The 17,217-nt window shown below is 39.6% G+C and overlaps 1 protein-coding gene across 1 annotated transcript; it reads right to left on the reverse strand.

Moving 5' to 3' along the window:
- Positions 1-1,237: 1,237 nt before the first annotated feature.
- On the reverse strand, positions 1,238-6,806 carry LOC103470093 (homeobox protein Nkx-2.5-like). Its single transcript, XM_008418250.2, has 2 exons — positions 6,142-6,806; positions 1,238-3,560 (listed from the first exon to the last, which is right to left on the reverse strand). Exons 1-2 carry the CDS (start codon positions 6,575-6,577, stop codon positions 2,905-2,907), a joined length of 1,092 nt encoding a protein of 363 aa, XP_008416472.1. The 5' UTR covers positions 6,578-6,806; the 3' UTR covers positions 1,238-2,904.
- Between the last annotated feature and the right edge of the window lie 10,411 nt (positions 6,807-17,217).

Consider the following 17,217-nt stretch of genomic DNA (forward strand, 5'->3'; position numbering starts at 1 on the left):
ATGTGTGGCTGTAATTATACAAGAATGGCCTTGGGAAACCGCGGATCTGAGACTGGAGGAACAATTACGCGAAGAGAAAACAGCAATTGATGCTTCCCCACTCTCATTTTCACACAACTTCTTGGACAGTTTGTCTTCCCCGATGATAAGTTCAGCAAATATCTGGACAGGTGTTAGAAAAACCCCCAAAAAAAGCTGAGTTCAGGCCAGAACTGCCTCCAGACGCGGTGAGTCGCCGCAAGATGGAAAAGATTGTTAATTAAACGCACCGGAATAAAACCGTAATTAGGCTGTTTTCAGAGAACAGGATGTGGCTTCCTCTTCTCCTGTTCCCCAAACATTTCAGGTAACATTTAGATTTGGTCAGACCGTCTTTGGCCAAAATGAAACATTTAATTAAATTAAAATAAAAAAAACAACCAGGAAATTTTAGAGAATGTCTTAAATTCATATTCTTCACGTTTTTATTAAGTATGTTGCAGAGCGTTATTTATTTTGACGTTTAACATCTTAAAGTCAAATATTACAACTCACTACAGTTTGGTGAAACTTTTGATAAAATGTTGTATTTTGATTAAAACCATTCTTCTGTCGGCTAATATAGAGAAACGCTGCCACTTATTAATTTAATTTTCTTGTATTAATAAAGATACAAGAAAATTAATTATTACCCGCTTAATTAAACGCATTAATTTGTCATTTGTCATGTTTAAACTGGGCTTCTTTACCAATGAACGGCACATCTTTATGTGGCTTTGAGAAAAATGTTTCAATGCTACAAATTGGAAACGCTTGTGACTAAGTAAAATTTTATGATCTAATCAGAACCAGTTCTACTTTTTTCGGTCTTTTAATTAATTAAGGGCAAAATAAAAGATTGAAAATGATCTACGTAGTTGGAATTTAACATTTTTTCCCCTGACATCTTAAAAACCTGTTGAATTTATTAATCATCTACTTAAGTTTACTGCTTCTGTCTAAAAACTAAATGCATCAGTTCTAATCAGAAATATTAGACAGAATTTATTAAAAATGAAAATTATGGCACCAATTTTAAACTCTTTTCTTCGGGGTGAATGAAAAGCTGTTGGTTTATTGCAGTTTTTCCTCATTTCTCTAAATAAAAGGGAAAATCAAACCTGGATTCATTAAGTTTTGGTGGGTATTTTACGGATCAGTTTCATGATCTGTAAAAAAAACCGCACCCACTCGCTGACTTTGGAAAACTTGGATGGCATAATGGGGTTGTTGTCGTCATGGCAACAAACATATTGCAAAAAAAAAAAAAAAAAGTTAAATGAATTTGTACTTATAGTTGAAGGGGAAACCTGTTCTTTCAGGAGATTGCTGCAAAGTCAGCTGGATTTTTAAATCCTTTTACCAGTTGGATTAATAAACCAGAATTAACTTTAGTGGATAAAACTCGAATTTATGTAGCTGACTTTGAATCAGTAAATATACGTTTTTATTCGTATAATGTCTTGAGATATTCTTTGTCTGTCCATAAATCAACAGCCGATCGTTTCCAAAGTTCTTTTGCGGAGGTAAGACAACCAACATTCAGAAACGCATATTCCCTTCCTGACCATTTATTTTATTTCAGCTCATCGTGTTTTATTTTGGGGGGAAATTCATTCTCAACTTCTGTTGGAGGAGCCGTGGGTTTCTGCTGAGGGAGTCACCTGTGAGAAAGAATAACTTCGCTCTGCAGCCTGACATAGCACAGTTCCTCTGAAATAATGAGAACACGAACCTCCTCCCCTCTTCGAAAAAATGTTCCCGTCCATTTTCCTCATCGGTATAAATGGTGAAACTTGTAGCAATAATACCCCCTTCTTTCAGACAAACGCCTCCCCGCTGTCTTCACCTCCAGCCCGGCGGCCCCTGAAGCCTCTCGGCTGGGGATCTCTGCAGAGCTTTTCTGCGCTGACAAAAAAAAAGTGAGAAAGAAAGAAAAACCCTCCTGAAGGAGAACAAAAGTGACCACATTTTCCCTCTGTGTCCCCTTCTCTGCGCAGAATAACCCGCTGCCTGTCGCTCAAATGGGAATATTAGGACGTCAATCTCACGGCCCCGGTGCGCTTTTGTCTTTGCTGAGTGGTCGGCTCTGCCTACCACACACCCTTTGTCCGGCAATCCAATAAGAGCCATTATTTCTGCTTTCCAAGCCCGGCTGCAGCTCGCTCTTCGGGGGTATTTTAGGTGCTTAATCGCGTCCTTTTAAGGAGCTCAAATGGAGAAACACTTCCTCCTTTCAAGGCGCCTGGCACAGGGACAAAGAGTCCCCGTGGCCCGGCCTCCTCCAGCAGCTCCCCTCTTAACATGTTTATGTGCAAAATTCAGCTTCCAATTTGCAGCCGAGCATCTAAATCTCTGACCCCATGGAGGTGACACATTTTGTTTCCTTCGTGCTGCATTACATTCATGTTTGTGTATTTGGGCGGTCAGGTATACGCACCGGAGTTTCTGAGCTACAATCAAAACGCCTTGGCTCTTTAATATTTTTATTTGAATAAATGTGAATAGACTAACAATTCTCTGTTGAACCAAAACACCTTTCGTCTCTAGAAAAACAAAAAGTTAAATTTTAATACCAATTATTGCAAAATCTGTTAGGGGTTCTGGTAAGAAAAGCGCTATTTTCCCCTCTGCGCCTTTGCCTTGCGGCGCTAAACAGGGGCGCACATTCTTGGACCAAAAATAAAATTAAAAAAAGAAAAAAATGTCCACCTTGCAGTGACATTCAGCCTCCACGGAAACTCCTGTTCTTTGGCCCGAACAGTTGAGTAGGAAATACTGCCATTCAGACATTTTGCACCAAAATGAGTTGATAAAAAAATAAAATAAAGAAGAAAAGGAAAAAGTTTTATAAAAAAAAAGGACACTTGTTCTGTTCCGGAGAGGCTACCAGGCACGGATCCCCTGCAGGGAGCCCTGGCAGGAAGTGACCGCTGTCCCTTGATGTGTTTGGGCCTGCGGGGAGCCGCCGAGGCCGCCCACGTTTCCCAAGTTCATGTTCATGAAGGCGTTCGGGGTGCTGGACGGCGGCAGGGCGGGGATGCTGGTGTACGAGCAGCTGTAGTTGCTGTTGTACGCCGGGCTGCTGTAGGTGTAAGCCGGGTATCCGTTATAGCTGTACGGGTTGGAGCCGTAGGGCGCGGCGGCGGCGGCGGCAGCTGCGTAGCTCTGCGCGCCGCCCAGACACGGCTTCCCGTCTCTCACCAGCACCGGCACGGCGACGCGCCGCGGCGGGGGCGGGTGGTGCTGCTGCCCGGCCGCCTCCAGAGACTTGTCCTGCCGCTGGCGCTTGCATTTGTAGCGGCGGTTCTGGAACCAGATCTTCACCTGGTTGGAGGTGAGCTTCAGGGTGGTGGCCAGGTGCTCCCGCTCCGGGGCGGACAGGTAGCGCTGCTGCTTGAAGCGCCGCTCCAACTCGAAGACCTGCGCCTGGGAGAAGAGGACCCGGGGTCTCCGCCGGCTCCGCTGCTTCTGCACCGGCCTCTCCGACTCACCGAGCCCGCCCTCCGCTGCGTCTTCCCGGGACACCAACCCGCAGTTCTCTGGGTGAAACCGGAGAGTCGAGTTACATCATTGTTTGTTTTACTGACATAAGGTGGAAAATGAGATGGAGAAACGAGCTAATGTGTGTGTTTTTTTTTATAATAATCTTATTTTTATTTGTTGGCATTGAATTAACTACACTGTTGTGATGTTTTAGTTGTATTATTTTACTTTTTCCGTCAATTTATTCTCGTTTTTGTACAGCACTTTGGTGCAGTTTTCACCTGATTTAAATAAAATTGACATTTACATAAAATAAGGAAATGTGGGAATAATTCTACATCTTCGCCACAAATGAAGTCGGAACGGATTTCAGGAGCACATCATGCTGAAAAAGTGAAACGTCACATCTTTTGAATTACTGTTTGAGAATGTCATTTATTCAACACACATCCATACGTTGGCCACTACAGATAAGCACCGCCACAAATCCCACATTTGTCCATCTGTCATGTGTCAACAATGGAAGGATACACTATAAAAATGAAATCTGAAGGGTCTTCAATTTTAGGCATTAAATGATTTACAAACACATCAAGCCTGTACATATAATGTTTAAGATTAGTTATTCTCAGTCCAAGAGTTTCTGTATTTATTTATTTATTTTTTACATGTAAGGGCAAACCTGATTAAAGCAAAGTATATTTATCAAATTTAAGCAAGAACGTTTTATAATTGCCTGCATGTACTAATTCATATCTCTATTGAGAGATGGAAATATATTTTTTTAAAATTACCCAAATAAATTGTCAGTGATTTTATTGGTTAAATTTTAACCGCCTGTTTTGTCAGTGTAGGTTGTCACAACACATTACTTTTATTCCATTTATTTTTTTGTATCTGTAAAAGTAAAAATTTTAAATAAAGCAAAAATACTTAGTTATTAATATGTATTTTCTGTCACAATAATGTTTTCCTCTGTTGTTGATAGTAATGCCGCTATTTAATTTTAAAAATTTTACTCATAAAACAGTTTTTATTCCGTAATTAACAGCCTAATGAATCTTCGACTTTTCCTAATTTTTTTATAATAAAATGTCTGCACGTTTCGGAGCTGAACAGTTGATATCCATCCCGTCTGTGTTTATCGGCGCTACTTCTCCGTGTCACTTTTTTTACAAGCCTCTTTAAACTAATTGTCGGTTTATGGTCCACACATCATAACAGAGCCCAAAGTAAGAGGCGCGCAGCCGAACCACTAGAAAGTGTTTGACATGTGCGCACTTCCCTGGATCCGTCTCAGCCTTCCACCATTTGATAGCTCTTTATTGGAATAACGTCGGAACCTGCGGCTCTGTGAGGAAACGTAGAAAAACGTCCATGAATCTTCTTCTTGTTTTCAATAGTTTTAGTTTAATTTGGTGTGTTTCTCAGGTAGATTTGACAAAATTGGGTTCATTTTTTTATGGATGTCAAGCGATAACTCGCACTACAATACCCAGGTAAATTCATAAACAAAAATTAGTTAAATAAATTAATAAAATCCCGACATATTTTTCGTGACATCCGTTTTCAGTTTTGAATTTCTAAAAACCCACCATCATTAATTATAATAATTTAGCTTTAAACAGATTAACATATATTGCATTTATCGTATCATTTATCATTTATCGTGAAACATTTATTGTCACCGCAAGAGTTTTGGCTTATCGTTGTCATAATAAACTTCAGTTAATGTTAAACTATTAATTTTACAGATTTCTACAGCTTTTCCATGACACCATCAGTAAACATGAGTAAATTTGAAAATATATTTAAATAAACTCACACTAATCTGCACATAGGGAACAATCACTGCAACACTGACCAACATATTTGATGTGTATTGATGATTTTGATGATGGCACTCGACTAAATGTAAACACTGATGTCTGTATGATCTTTTTATGTCTTTTTATTTTTTAAGTTTTTATTATGTAAAGCACTTTAAGCTGCCTTGTTGCTGAAAATGTGCTATATAAATACAATCGATTGGTTGATTCTTTAATATTGTGGCGTCCTGAAGAAGTTTATATCAAATAGGAACATTTTTCAAGACCGGCATTTAAGTTTGTGGCTCTATGAATGCTGTTAACTGAAAAAAAAAGTAGTAAATAGTTTCTATCAGATATTTTTTTATCGTTATCACAGCAATACGACAAAATATCGTGATAAAATTCTCAGTTCATATCGCCCACCCGTAACAGCTTCCCTCATCCTTCTGAAATAAAGTCCCTTTCTTTCTTTCTTTCTTTCTTTCTTTGTTTCTTTCTTTCTTTCTTTCTTTCTTTCTTTCTTTCTTTCTTTCTTTCTTTCTTTCTTTCTTGTCAAAAATTATGTTTCTTTTTTATTTTGAAGGAAAGTTGTGGTGATTTTTTTATATACTAAAATCACTTTAGGCGAAAAATTACTTAGGCCGTTGTTTTAGGAAGGTGGGGATTTGTTGACCAACATCAGGTAATGACAGCAAAAAGCCCAACATGCATCAATCCCTCTGTAAAATATGGGATCAGTTTTTGGAGCCAAATGATTCCGCTCTTTAACGCTGATTACTGAAGTTCCTCTCCTTCAGAGAACGGTGTGGATGAGGTTTAGACTCACTGCTCTCCTGCGCCTCCAGCTCCGCGGCCTCCAGCTTGGCTCCCTGCAGCCCGGGATGGACGTACATGCTCGGGGAGAGGCTCGGGTCCCCGCGCTCCTCATCACGCACCGCCAGCGCGCTGAGGTACGCCAGGTTGTCCTCACTGTCCGAGAAAGACGGGCTATCCCGAGGCACGGCCAGCATGCATGACGGCGGGCTTTGGAAGTGCTGCTGCAGCTGCTCCTGGTGGGACGGAGAGCGAGTCAAGTGCTGCTGGCTGTGGACGCGGTGCGGGAGCTCCAGGGAGCCGGACTGTTGCTGCTGCTGCTGCTGCTGCTGCTCCAGCTTGAGGATATCCTTGACGGAAAACGGCGTGGAGGTGAGCGGGCTCTGCAGCATCATGTCATCCAGCTCCAGCTCTCCGGCATCGACGAAATGAAGCCCGCCGAGTAACATGCACTCCCCTTCTGCAGTCCCCGCTGTTTCTCTAGCAAACAATCCACCTCGGAAGCGTGGGTAATTGGAGGTCCGCTAAGCTTCTGGAATCCTTCATGGCCATAAATCGCGGTAAAACACGGCTATTATCGCCGGGTTCGTCCATGCAGCTCTCCTCTCTGACAGATATAATGTCGGGCTTTGTGAGGGGAGTTCGGACCGGAGTGTTGGAGCGTCTCTGCCTCTTTTTGGAGCGAGGGGGAGGGGTGTGTGTGAAATAGAAAGTCCGTGCAGGACGTAGGAAGAACCCTGGGAAGGTGGGAAGTACGTGACGTAACCGCACGTTCCCCAGTTTTATTTTCCACATGGAAAAATCTGCTGGACGCGGTTACAGACGCTGTTTCTGGGAGCGCATTTGGACACATTTTACGCACACATTTTAAGCCGGAAAACATTAAAACTCCCTTGTTTATTACAACCCCAAATATAACTACGCTTACCTCTTTTAGACTTTCACTTTGTGCTGAGCAAACTGTTTAGTGCCAATATGGTTTCCTGCATAAATCAGTAGGCCTCAGGAAGAGGAGCGACTCTTCCAGCAGCTTCAAGGCCAAGGTTTCCCAAAAAACCAAAAAACTTTGCTTGTAATTGTTTCCTTTTCACTTGTGCAAAATGGGGAACTAATGGAAGAGACTTTGAAGTTTAGCTCTTTGTCTGATTATAAACTTTAACAGCATCGTAACTCGAGCTGAAATGTGGTGATTCAATCCTTCCACAAACCGGCTGCGCTGGATGAAACTAAATCCAAAACCACGTTGTGAAACACCTTTTACGCTCTCAAAATCTTTTTACACTTTAACGCAAAGAAGAAAGCATAAATACAAACTTTCAGACTGTAGCAGTGGCGGATATTGCATGATAAGATACTGACAGCGTGTTTGCGTAAAATGACTGCGTTTGGGATTTTCACTGTATGACGGAAAAGATTTGAAACCAAAATGTATACAATGATTTGTTGCTTCTATTTAAAAAAGAATTTAAAAAAAGGTGTAGCTAAATTTTACACGATCCTTATAATCCTTCACATAACATTTCTGTAGTATCGTAATTTTTTATGCAAAACTAAAACGGTTGAGTTGAGATGTAATTTTCAGATCATCTTTTGCTCGATATGTTTTCTGCAGCGTAACTTTGTTAGCTTGTTAATTTATCCAGTCAGCTGATTAAAAATACAACGCTTGTAGCTTTTTAAATTTAATTCATTCAAAACAGCTCAAACTTAATAAAAAGAAATCTAATGCGCGTTCTTTGTCATGTTTAGAATTATTGTTTTTTTTTATTGTTTTGAAAAGTAACTTTTGAGAGAGCTTGTTGTCACCCCCTGATATCTGTGTCTGGTTCTCATTCTGTAATTATACAACAATTTGTTCCAGTTTTGACCCGCGAATCTGACACCGGACACCGACACACTCTCAGAAAAAAATAATCTAATATGCTCTTATTTCATGCAGTCACATACATGCTAAAGGTTATGCAAGGTGAAGCAAGACGAGTTTATTTTCATCACAACTCAGCAACAAGACAATTCAAGGACTTTATGGTAAAATCAGAAAATGGGATAACAATGCTTTGTCATGATAAGGGAAACTAAATAAACACTCAAATAAATTATTTTTCTCTTATTATTTGTATTCAAAGGTGGTTCTAAACAAAAACGTTTTATCTTTGATTTAAATTAACGCAGTGTTTCAGCAGTTTTACAGTTTTATGGAAGTTTGTTCCAGATTTTGGCGCTTAAAAACAGAAAGCTGTTTCTCCACGTAGAGGTCTGGGAAGTTGATACAACAGCAAATCTGTAATTTATTCTGATACTAAACCGATCAGTGATATAAAAATAAAAATGTTTTAATGCTGTTTTTTCTTCTTTTTTTTTTTAGTTCCGGGAATCCGGGACTTTAGAAACAGAGGGATGTGCTCTACTTTCCTAGTTTTAGTGAGAACACGAGCAGCTGCAGCTGCCTAATAATAATAATAATAATAATAATAATAATAATAATAATAATAATAATAATAATAATAATAATAATAATAATAATATGTCAGGTTTGCCATGAATTTAGAAACTGAAAGCTATAAAAATCAGTTCAGATTTATTTATTTTTTTTAAGTGAAATAACTCCGTAGTTTAGCTCCGATGATGAATCTGACTCACCTCCAGTTTTATTACAAGCTGTATTGTATGGGCATTTTCTCCCGGTGCTCAAACAGTGCACAACACATGAGGGAGGAACTTAACATGCAAATAAAACAACCTTAAACTCCTCCGGTGTGACTGAAAAATAACATTTTTGAGCTCCAGCTGCCTGAAGGCGTCCCCTGCCTGCCTGCCTGCCCCGCTCTGCAGCGGCCGTGCAGCCCGCTGTCCTCCTTATCTCGCCTGTCGCATTAATACCCGCACTGGGTCGATAAGCAGGGCCCCCAGGGCAATTAAAATTCCTCCACGAAAACTTACCGACGTTTTTAGCGCGGCCTAATCTGCTCCTATCAGCTCCCTTCCTCTTTGCTCGCCTGCTTGTCACCCCTCCGTCTCCCTCCGTGTTTTCCTCCGCAGGTGGATGAAATCCCGTCAGAGGGCAAGACTTGATGCTCCACAGGAAGGTCAGACCCGGTGGATTCGGAACTGAACGTTCTGTTTGGATCAGATGATTAATTTATTGGGGACTGCTGCCGCTTTCTGTTAATAAATTATCTTTGTTTTGTTTTTTTCATGTAATTTTCTAAAACTTTTGGACTACTTCATGTTAAATCACTGTTTAACCGAAGAAAACTTTTGAAATTCGAGTAAATTCCTTTTAACTTTTTCTTTCTTTCTTTGTCTTTCTTAGTTAAAATATATTTGAATTGTGCAAATCTATTTTCGAAACGTATTTTTCCCCTTTTTGTAACACTTGGAGTGAGACTGTAGTCTGGTTGGAAATGCTCCCTACTTCTCATGACATTTTCTTTCACTTCCTGTGTATTTGTTGTTACTTCCTGTTATAAGAAAATCATTCCTCTCTACTGTCGCCCTGTTCTTGCTTAGAAAGCTTTAATGCAGTTTACTCTGTAAGTACAAAGAGATCGTTAGATTTCATGATTTATTTGCTCAGAGATCAACAGGAGTCATGTCTGAACTAGTGATCTCTCCAACTCCTTTAAAACTGATCGTCTTTCCATTTCTTCTTTTCTGCAGCTCTGAAATGTGAGCTGCTCAAACAGTAGAAGCTTTCTCATCATAATACAGTTTCCAGATATTAAATATAACTATTTTACTTTCAAAACACTAAATGTGAGGCCAGCTGTCTGAATCAGGGGGATTATTTGTTCGGCCATCAAGCAGAAAGCCAAACTTCTTGGCATAACAGAAAAGTATTGAGATGTTTGGGGGAAGAAAACAAGCAGTTTACAGAATATCTCACCCTGACACGTTGGGACATTTGTGTTTATGCACAAAAATGCTGCAGTCCAAAGCGAGCTGATTGCGACTCTCGAACTTTTGGGAACATTTGGGAACATTTGGGACCTGAAACATGTTTGAGTCAGGAAGCTGTCCATGTCAGTCATTTACAGTTAAAAAAACACATCCATACTTCCTGAACCTGTTCAATTTGGTGACAAACTTTAATGCATTTCAGTTTTTTGTGTGTGAAGTGGCTTCAACTTCAGTTATTACAGCTAGAAACAAGTAATCAGGTTCAGAATCTGGGTGTAGAGATTAAATCTGACCTGAGCCTTCAGGGTCACATAAAGATAGTTACAAAGTCGGCCTTCTATCACCTGATCAACATTTTCAGGGATAAAGGACTGATGTCCCAGCAAGATTTAGACCAGCGGTGTCAAACTAATTTTTGTTTTGGGCCAAATAAAGATCGTGAATGCTCTTAAAGGGCCGGTTGTGCCAGAATGTTTTGATAAAACCTGATCACAAACTGTTAAAATATCAACGAATTCTTAAAATTAAATGTTATTGAACATCTTTTCAGTCCCTCCAGGATTTTGTGATTCTTTTTGTGACTTTTTGCAATAAAAATCAAAGTGTTTGTGGTACTAATTTGGAAATATATGCGCTTATTTATGGTGGTAGATGCGACTTTATGTGACTCGCTGTGTAGATCATGGACTGTAATCTGGCATCAGTTGAAGCTGATGCAGCTGTTTAGTACAAGTAAGAAAGTTTCTGACAACTTTTGAGAATAATCTGCAGTAAACTCCCAATTATTAGGTCAAAAAAGATGGGGATTTGTTGATTTTGTGTGAATTTCCATGATGATTCTCAAGAAACTGGAGGGACTGATTCATATTATTTGGCAGTAAACAGATGATTGATAACATAATATTTAAGCACATTTAGTGTTTAGTGTAGAATAGAGGGTCACATAAAATGCTATGGCGGGCCAAATTTGGCCCACGGGCCTCGAGTTTGACTCGTGATCCAGAGAAACTCATCCATGTGTAACTGGGTCCATGTTAATATTAGTAGAATCACACAAAATGTGTTTTTTGATGCATTTGTCTGTTCATATCTGACTGGGTTTGGTCCTCAAGCTCCACCTCACTTTCTTCTTCTTTTGTCCTCCAGGACCATTATAAATGTAAATGATTAATTTTCTCTTATCTATTGTTGTTTGTTTCGCTTGGAAGAGGCAAGTTTTCACAAACCTTTTACTAATATATTTCAAATGTTTATTTTTTCTTTGTGTATTAATGATAGGTGTTTGAACATGTTCACTGAAGTCATTATTACAGCTTTATAACATTTAATGGTGCTTCGTTTTAGTTTGACCATGATGCCAGTTTTAGTTCAACTGGCAGATTGTTTCACTTATAGCGTTAGCAATACATGCTAACAGTATTATTTTTGTATAGATCATGCTGGAGATCTGCAGTACATCCTATGAGCTAGCGCTAATATCTCTAATACATGTCAGGCTGAATAAACAGAATCCGCCTTCAGATTTAGTGTTTTGTGGTTTATCTGATTACAACACAAAATCACACAACGCAGCAGTCCACCGGCCACACATGCGTTTATCTTTCATGCATTCTGCAGGCGATCCAGAATGCTACTGCTGGAGTTCTGACTAAAACCAGGAAGTTTGAGCACATAACACCAGTTTTAAAGTCTTTACACTGCATGGTTCTCTGTAGCTCAGAGACTTTAAAATCCTGTTGTTAGTTTATAAAACAGCCAAAACACTGAGCTCTTTTAAATCCAGACTAAAAACCCACCTGTCTGGAGTTACTTTTGAAACATTATAAATGGAAAATCAACCAACGTTTTAATGTGTGATGCTGATTTAACGATGACATTTGGTGACTGTATGATATGTAAACCTCGTTGGACTGTTTTGTTGCTGAACTGTGTAATACAAATAAACTTGATTGAATGATTGAAGAAGGTAAATTCATTTAGCCTCCAGTGTAACCGATGTCCTTCAGCATTAAAAGAGTTCATCTACATGCTAGCAATTTTTTTATTGTCCCCAAGAAAACACCTTAAAGTTTCTGTTTGTAACACGACAAAATATTTATTCATACCCAGGGGTGTGAATACTTTTGCACTGAGAATTATTGCTTCTCAGTCTCAGAGATTAGACAGTAAAATTGTGCAATGAATGAATGAAACATATATGCTTACACATTTTACGCACAAAAGACGAATCCAAACAAAGACGACTTGAAGATGCAGACGTTTACATGTAAGGAGTGACCCATTTTGAAATCTAAAACATTTCTAGTTTGTGCACAGTCTCCCATTAGGCATAGAAAACATAGATGTGAGTGTAAAAGCTGACGCAGGTCTCTGCTGCCTTTGTATCTCAGCGTGCAGGCCTGCAGGTTGTAAATATCCCAGCATGCAGCTCTTTCCAGGGAGCTGGAAGCAGCCTGATATATGTGTGGATGTCTCTGCATAGACTCCACGGCGACTCTGTCCAATTCAAGCCACATCATCATCAACTCATCCCTGTTGAAAAAAGAGAAAGGCTGGATAGTGTTTAGACTGGCACGCAGTCACCTTCAGTCATTTTAAATAAGCATTAAATCCAAAGACGCCAGTCTGAGCGCCGTTTTCTGACGCCCAGATGAGCGATCGCTCCAAGCAGAAAATATATACAACAGTTACACATTTCTTCTTTTTTTAACCTGAGTGAATGCAAACAGCAGGTTTTAAATAATTTCATTTATGAAAGAAAAAAACTATTCAAACCTACTCAATCCTCTGGGAAAAAAAGTATTTGCTCCCTATTTCTAAGAACTGGTTCAGACTCTAAGCTGTTGAAACAACCAGTGGTGAGTCTAGTTGTTTCAGGCTGAACCCGTTTAGCAAACACTCAGACCACACTTTAACATATACAGCCTGAAATTAAAATATTAGTCTCTTTCTCATTGTCTTTGCTCATCCTAATGTGAAGGATGCCGCTGTTTCTAAAAGCACCAAATGTGTCTGGCCACCATGAAACCATGAACTGCCACTTCTACAACTCGAGGCGTTTCGAGTTATTTACACATTTTGAAAGTGTTGATTCTGAGCTTTCCAGTGACGGAAAACATGGAAATCAAAAAAGTTTTGTGTGCATTAATAGTTTTAGGGCCATTTGTAATTTAGAAAATAGACCTGAGTTGCTTTGGCAGAAACATTTTCCTTCAGCCCGTAGATAGCCCAATGTGAGTCATTTTAATTCAGCTGTTAAGATGCAGATAGTCAGCGTGGGGCGCAGCGCTGCTCACTCCCTCTTCTCATTCATAATGCATTCAGCAAAGCAGCAGACCTAAATCTGCATGACGGCTGCATGCGATGTATTGTAATAGTGTTGGAAAAACAAAAGTTCTGCAGCTCACACTGAAAAACTTTCCACCGAGTGACCCGGTTTAAAGCCATTTATCCATTATCTTTTAAACACACATAAAGTCAGTAAGCTAACTTTATGCGTCGCACTTTGAGCTCATGGCATGCAGCACCGGACCACCTGTGATCCGCGGACCACGGTTTGAGAAAGGCTACATTTTGACGATTCACATCGGTACTTTCTGGTATTTTTTGGATCATTGTCCTGATGCGTAGCCCAGCAGATTAACATAAAGCTCCACAAACTGCCTCAATAATCCTGGAATCAAAGTAAAGCTGACACAATTAAAGAGACTCCATTTGAAGTGTCAGTATGACAGCAGCTGTTACAGTTTCAGTGCCAGTTTATTGTCATTTGCTGTCATTTTTAGCACATTATTCAACATATGAACCTTTTAAATAAGACTACAGACTTTTGTAAACCATTGATCCACCTGTGGAAATCAAAGGCTGATGCAGCTTTTAAAAATACCTCGGCGAATTGACTTTGCCACAAATTGGCACCATTTACAAAACTGAAGAAGTATTTTGTTTTTACTTATTAAACTTATTTTTACATGTTTAAACAGCTTGTTTTTTTTATTTGTTAAAAATACAGACAAAACATTTTTACATTTTTTGATCCAGTTATAATGAAACAATAAAAAAATTGCTATATTTGACTCCAATTGAAGTGAATTTTTGGAAATAAGTGATTTCTTCTTCTTCCCACTGGTCAGATCAGTGAAAATTGGCCAAAGTTTTAAAGAGATCCGACATTTTTACAAGAACGTTTAGGTAGAGGTGTAACGATAGAATGTGACCTGACAAGATTTTAATATTCAAGAAAACTTTAAAGATCAAATTTCAGCATTTTTATTGGCTGTGGTAAGCCCAATGGTTGTTATACGTCTTTCAGCAACAACTTTCTGTTTTTACATATCGTTTGTGTCTTTGTCATTTTTTATTCCTATTGGGAATCCAAAATGCTTCCAAACGAATAGTTTCAGAGTTTTTGGTGCATCTCCTTTACAACTTCATCATGACGATTTCATTTGGCAACTCAAAAAACATCGCAATGAGTCAATATCGCAAGATCATTTACGACGAGCTCTTGTTAAACTCTTGTTAAGCTTTCTTTGGTTTTGGAAGAACCTGCATCAGCACCATCTTGAATTCTGAAAAGTCACCAGTAGAGACGTATCAACATTGTAACAATTCTACAAACTGGAGGCGTGTTGACAGGAAACAAGTAGCCAGACTGTGATGGTAAACTTAACGTCTGGCAATGAAGCAGATCCTGATTTTATCTTTGTTTCTCCAAATCCGGCAGCTTTAGGGAACCTTTTAGCCTGTTGTGGCAGACGGCTGTCTTCAGCTCCAGTGAAGTCTCTGCTCAGTGGGACAACGTGTCCTGGAGAAGGTGGACGATGTGGAAAGGCTGAAGAGTCGAGCCGTTCAAATAACTCTCCGACATAAAAACAAGCAATGCCCCCGGGGTTTTACTCAGCTAAGTGGTTTTACCAAACAGAAAAGGGGAAAGTTGCAAACGTCTCGAAAGAGCAAAGATTTGTCAAATCAGAAATATTCCTGGAAGCTTGAATAAGATTTGAAAAGGAATTGTAAAAATAACTAACTAAAGAAAGACATGACACTGTGGTGATATCAGTAATGTGTGATTTGCAAAAACACCAAACCTTACCAGATAATTTTGGCCTAAATGTGCTAGTTCCACTGTAAGATTATTTCACTTATAACAAGACATTTTTCCCGTGTCAGAAATGAAATAATCAACAATCAATATTCAAGAACTGCTAATTTAAAACAAGCTCCTATATCTTCCTGAAAAATTACTTGTAAGATAGTTTTGTCTTATTTCAAGCTTATTGAGATATTTGCACCAGAAACCATAATACTTGTAATATTTGTTCATTTTTTCTTCACTGAATTGAGTTGGGAATCAAACTGTGGGCCATTTTCCCATCTGGAGATGCTGCTGCTGAACTTTGCTGAGACACAAAGCTCATGATCTATTCATCCATTTGTCTTGGTAAACACAGAAACGAGCGGAAAGCTGAGTCTAAATACATAATTTAAGGAAGATTGACAAGAGAAAATCCATTGTTGAACAAAATCCAGACGAAATCCTGCTTAGTTTTACCACCAGACATGTAGGAAACACAACAAACACTGTGAAGAAGGTTCTCTGAGTAGTTAAGACGAAAATTTAACTTTTTGGCTTACATGAGGCAAAAATAAAAATAGCAATAATAAGGCAGAACATCAGCTTGATCACTCTGTGCCCACAGGGAAACACGGTGGTGCAGGGTCATGCTGTGGGGAGGCTTTACTCAAGCAGGGTCATGTCAGCGGTTTAGCTGATGAGAGGTGATAAGATGAGACTAAAAACAAATCATCCTAGAAGAAAGTCAAAAGACTTCAGCAAAGAGTGAAGCAAAAATATTAAACGTACAACTTGAGCTGCGATGGGACGATTCGGCTCCAAGGGTATCTCCATGGCCTAGTCAAAGGCTAAACCCAAATCCTCTTTTTGTTTACTTGTAGCACTCAGAAATGTTGTTTGAGTGCTAATGAGAAACCAGCTAGATTTACATTACGACTTACGCTATGATGCACCACTTGACATTTATAAAGCTTTATTGGAAAATGCTTTGGGTTCATTTCAAGTGCAATAGACCTGGAGACGGAAAAGAAAGGAAGAGGGAGAGAAAGAGAGAGAGAGAGAGCTGGTGTAAAAAGATAAAAAGGAGATAATAGAAGAGGAGAGGAAGAAGGAGAGAGAATACCACAAACACACGCACTACTGATCTGCTTCTACACCTGCAGAAAGAGAGAAAAGCAGAGGAACAGGCCCAGACCTGAAACCTGACTGTGAAGACATTAAATGTTATTTTTCATGGACGCCCATCCGATCAAACTGGGCTACAAACCTTAGCAAGACGAATATAAGACAACATTTCCAGAGTATGAAGCTGGTATAAAGGTGAAAAACGTGAGGAAGTGATCAGGTCTATGTTCTATACAAAACATGTTCATTACAGATGGTTGCATAAACTAATTCTTAGATAAGGAGATTTTAATCTGATCAGTTCTGCATATTTTGAGCTCCTTTCAGAATGTTTTAGGGTCTCTGTCACTTTAAATCCAAACAAGGCAGAAAACCAGCTGACCAAACGTGCTAGCGCTCAGCTAGGGTTGCTAGGTGACGGGCGGGCTGTGCTGGGGTTGCTAGGTGACGGGCGGGCTGTGCTCGGGTTGCTAGGTGACGAGTGGGCTGTGCTAGGGTTGCTAATTGGGAGGTTTTTTTTTTAATTACTTATTTTCCAGACACCAGAAAAAGAACTTGGTTGGTTTTAGAAGCAGTAGAGACCTAAATGGAAGCACAAAAAACGAACAAAAAGTTAATTTTGCACAATAGGCTCCCTTTAGCGCTTCTTTTCAGGTGTATTTGCTATACGGTTAAAAAGACAGATAGGTTTCTGTTGGAATGAGCAGCTCGGGATGATCTTTTCATCATGGGGGCAGCAGGTCACATTCATGAAGGTCTAACTGCAAAATTCACCCTCACGTTTTGTTTTCACCGCTACTTAATGCCGCATCCCGTGACGTAATGTGCGCAGTTATCCAGCTTATTTATGGGGAAAAATCCTCAACATCCAAATAAACCAAAGGTCAGACAAACACTTGAAGCCAGTCTCCTCTCYSCGCGCGCGCGCRCRYGTGYGTGTGTGTGTGTGTGTGTGTGTGTGTGTGTGTGTGTGTGTGTGTGTGTGTG

Source organism: Poecilia reticulata, linkage group LG1, assembly GCF_000633615.1.
Source record: "Poecilia reticulata strain Guanapo linkage group LG1, Guppy_female_1.0+MT, whole genome shotgun sequence".
Taxonomy (NCBI): Eukaryota; Metazoa; Chordata; class Actinopteri; order Cyprinodontiformes; family Poeciliidae; genus Poecilia; species Poecilia reticulata.

Excerpts from the sequence above, each read along its gene's own strand:
- LOC103470093 (XM_008418250.2), bottom strand. The coding sequence starts at position 6,577 with ATGTTACTCGGCGGGCTTCATTTCGTCGATGCCGGAGAGCTGGAGCTG. Across the intron at positions 3,561-6,141 it reads GCTGGAGGCGCAGGAGAGCA|AGAACTGCGGGTTGGTGTCC; the intron begins GTGAGTCTAAAC and ends GGTTTCACCCAG.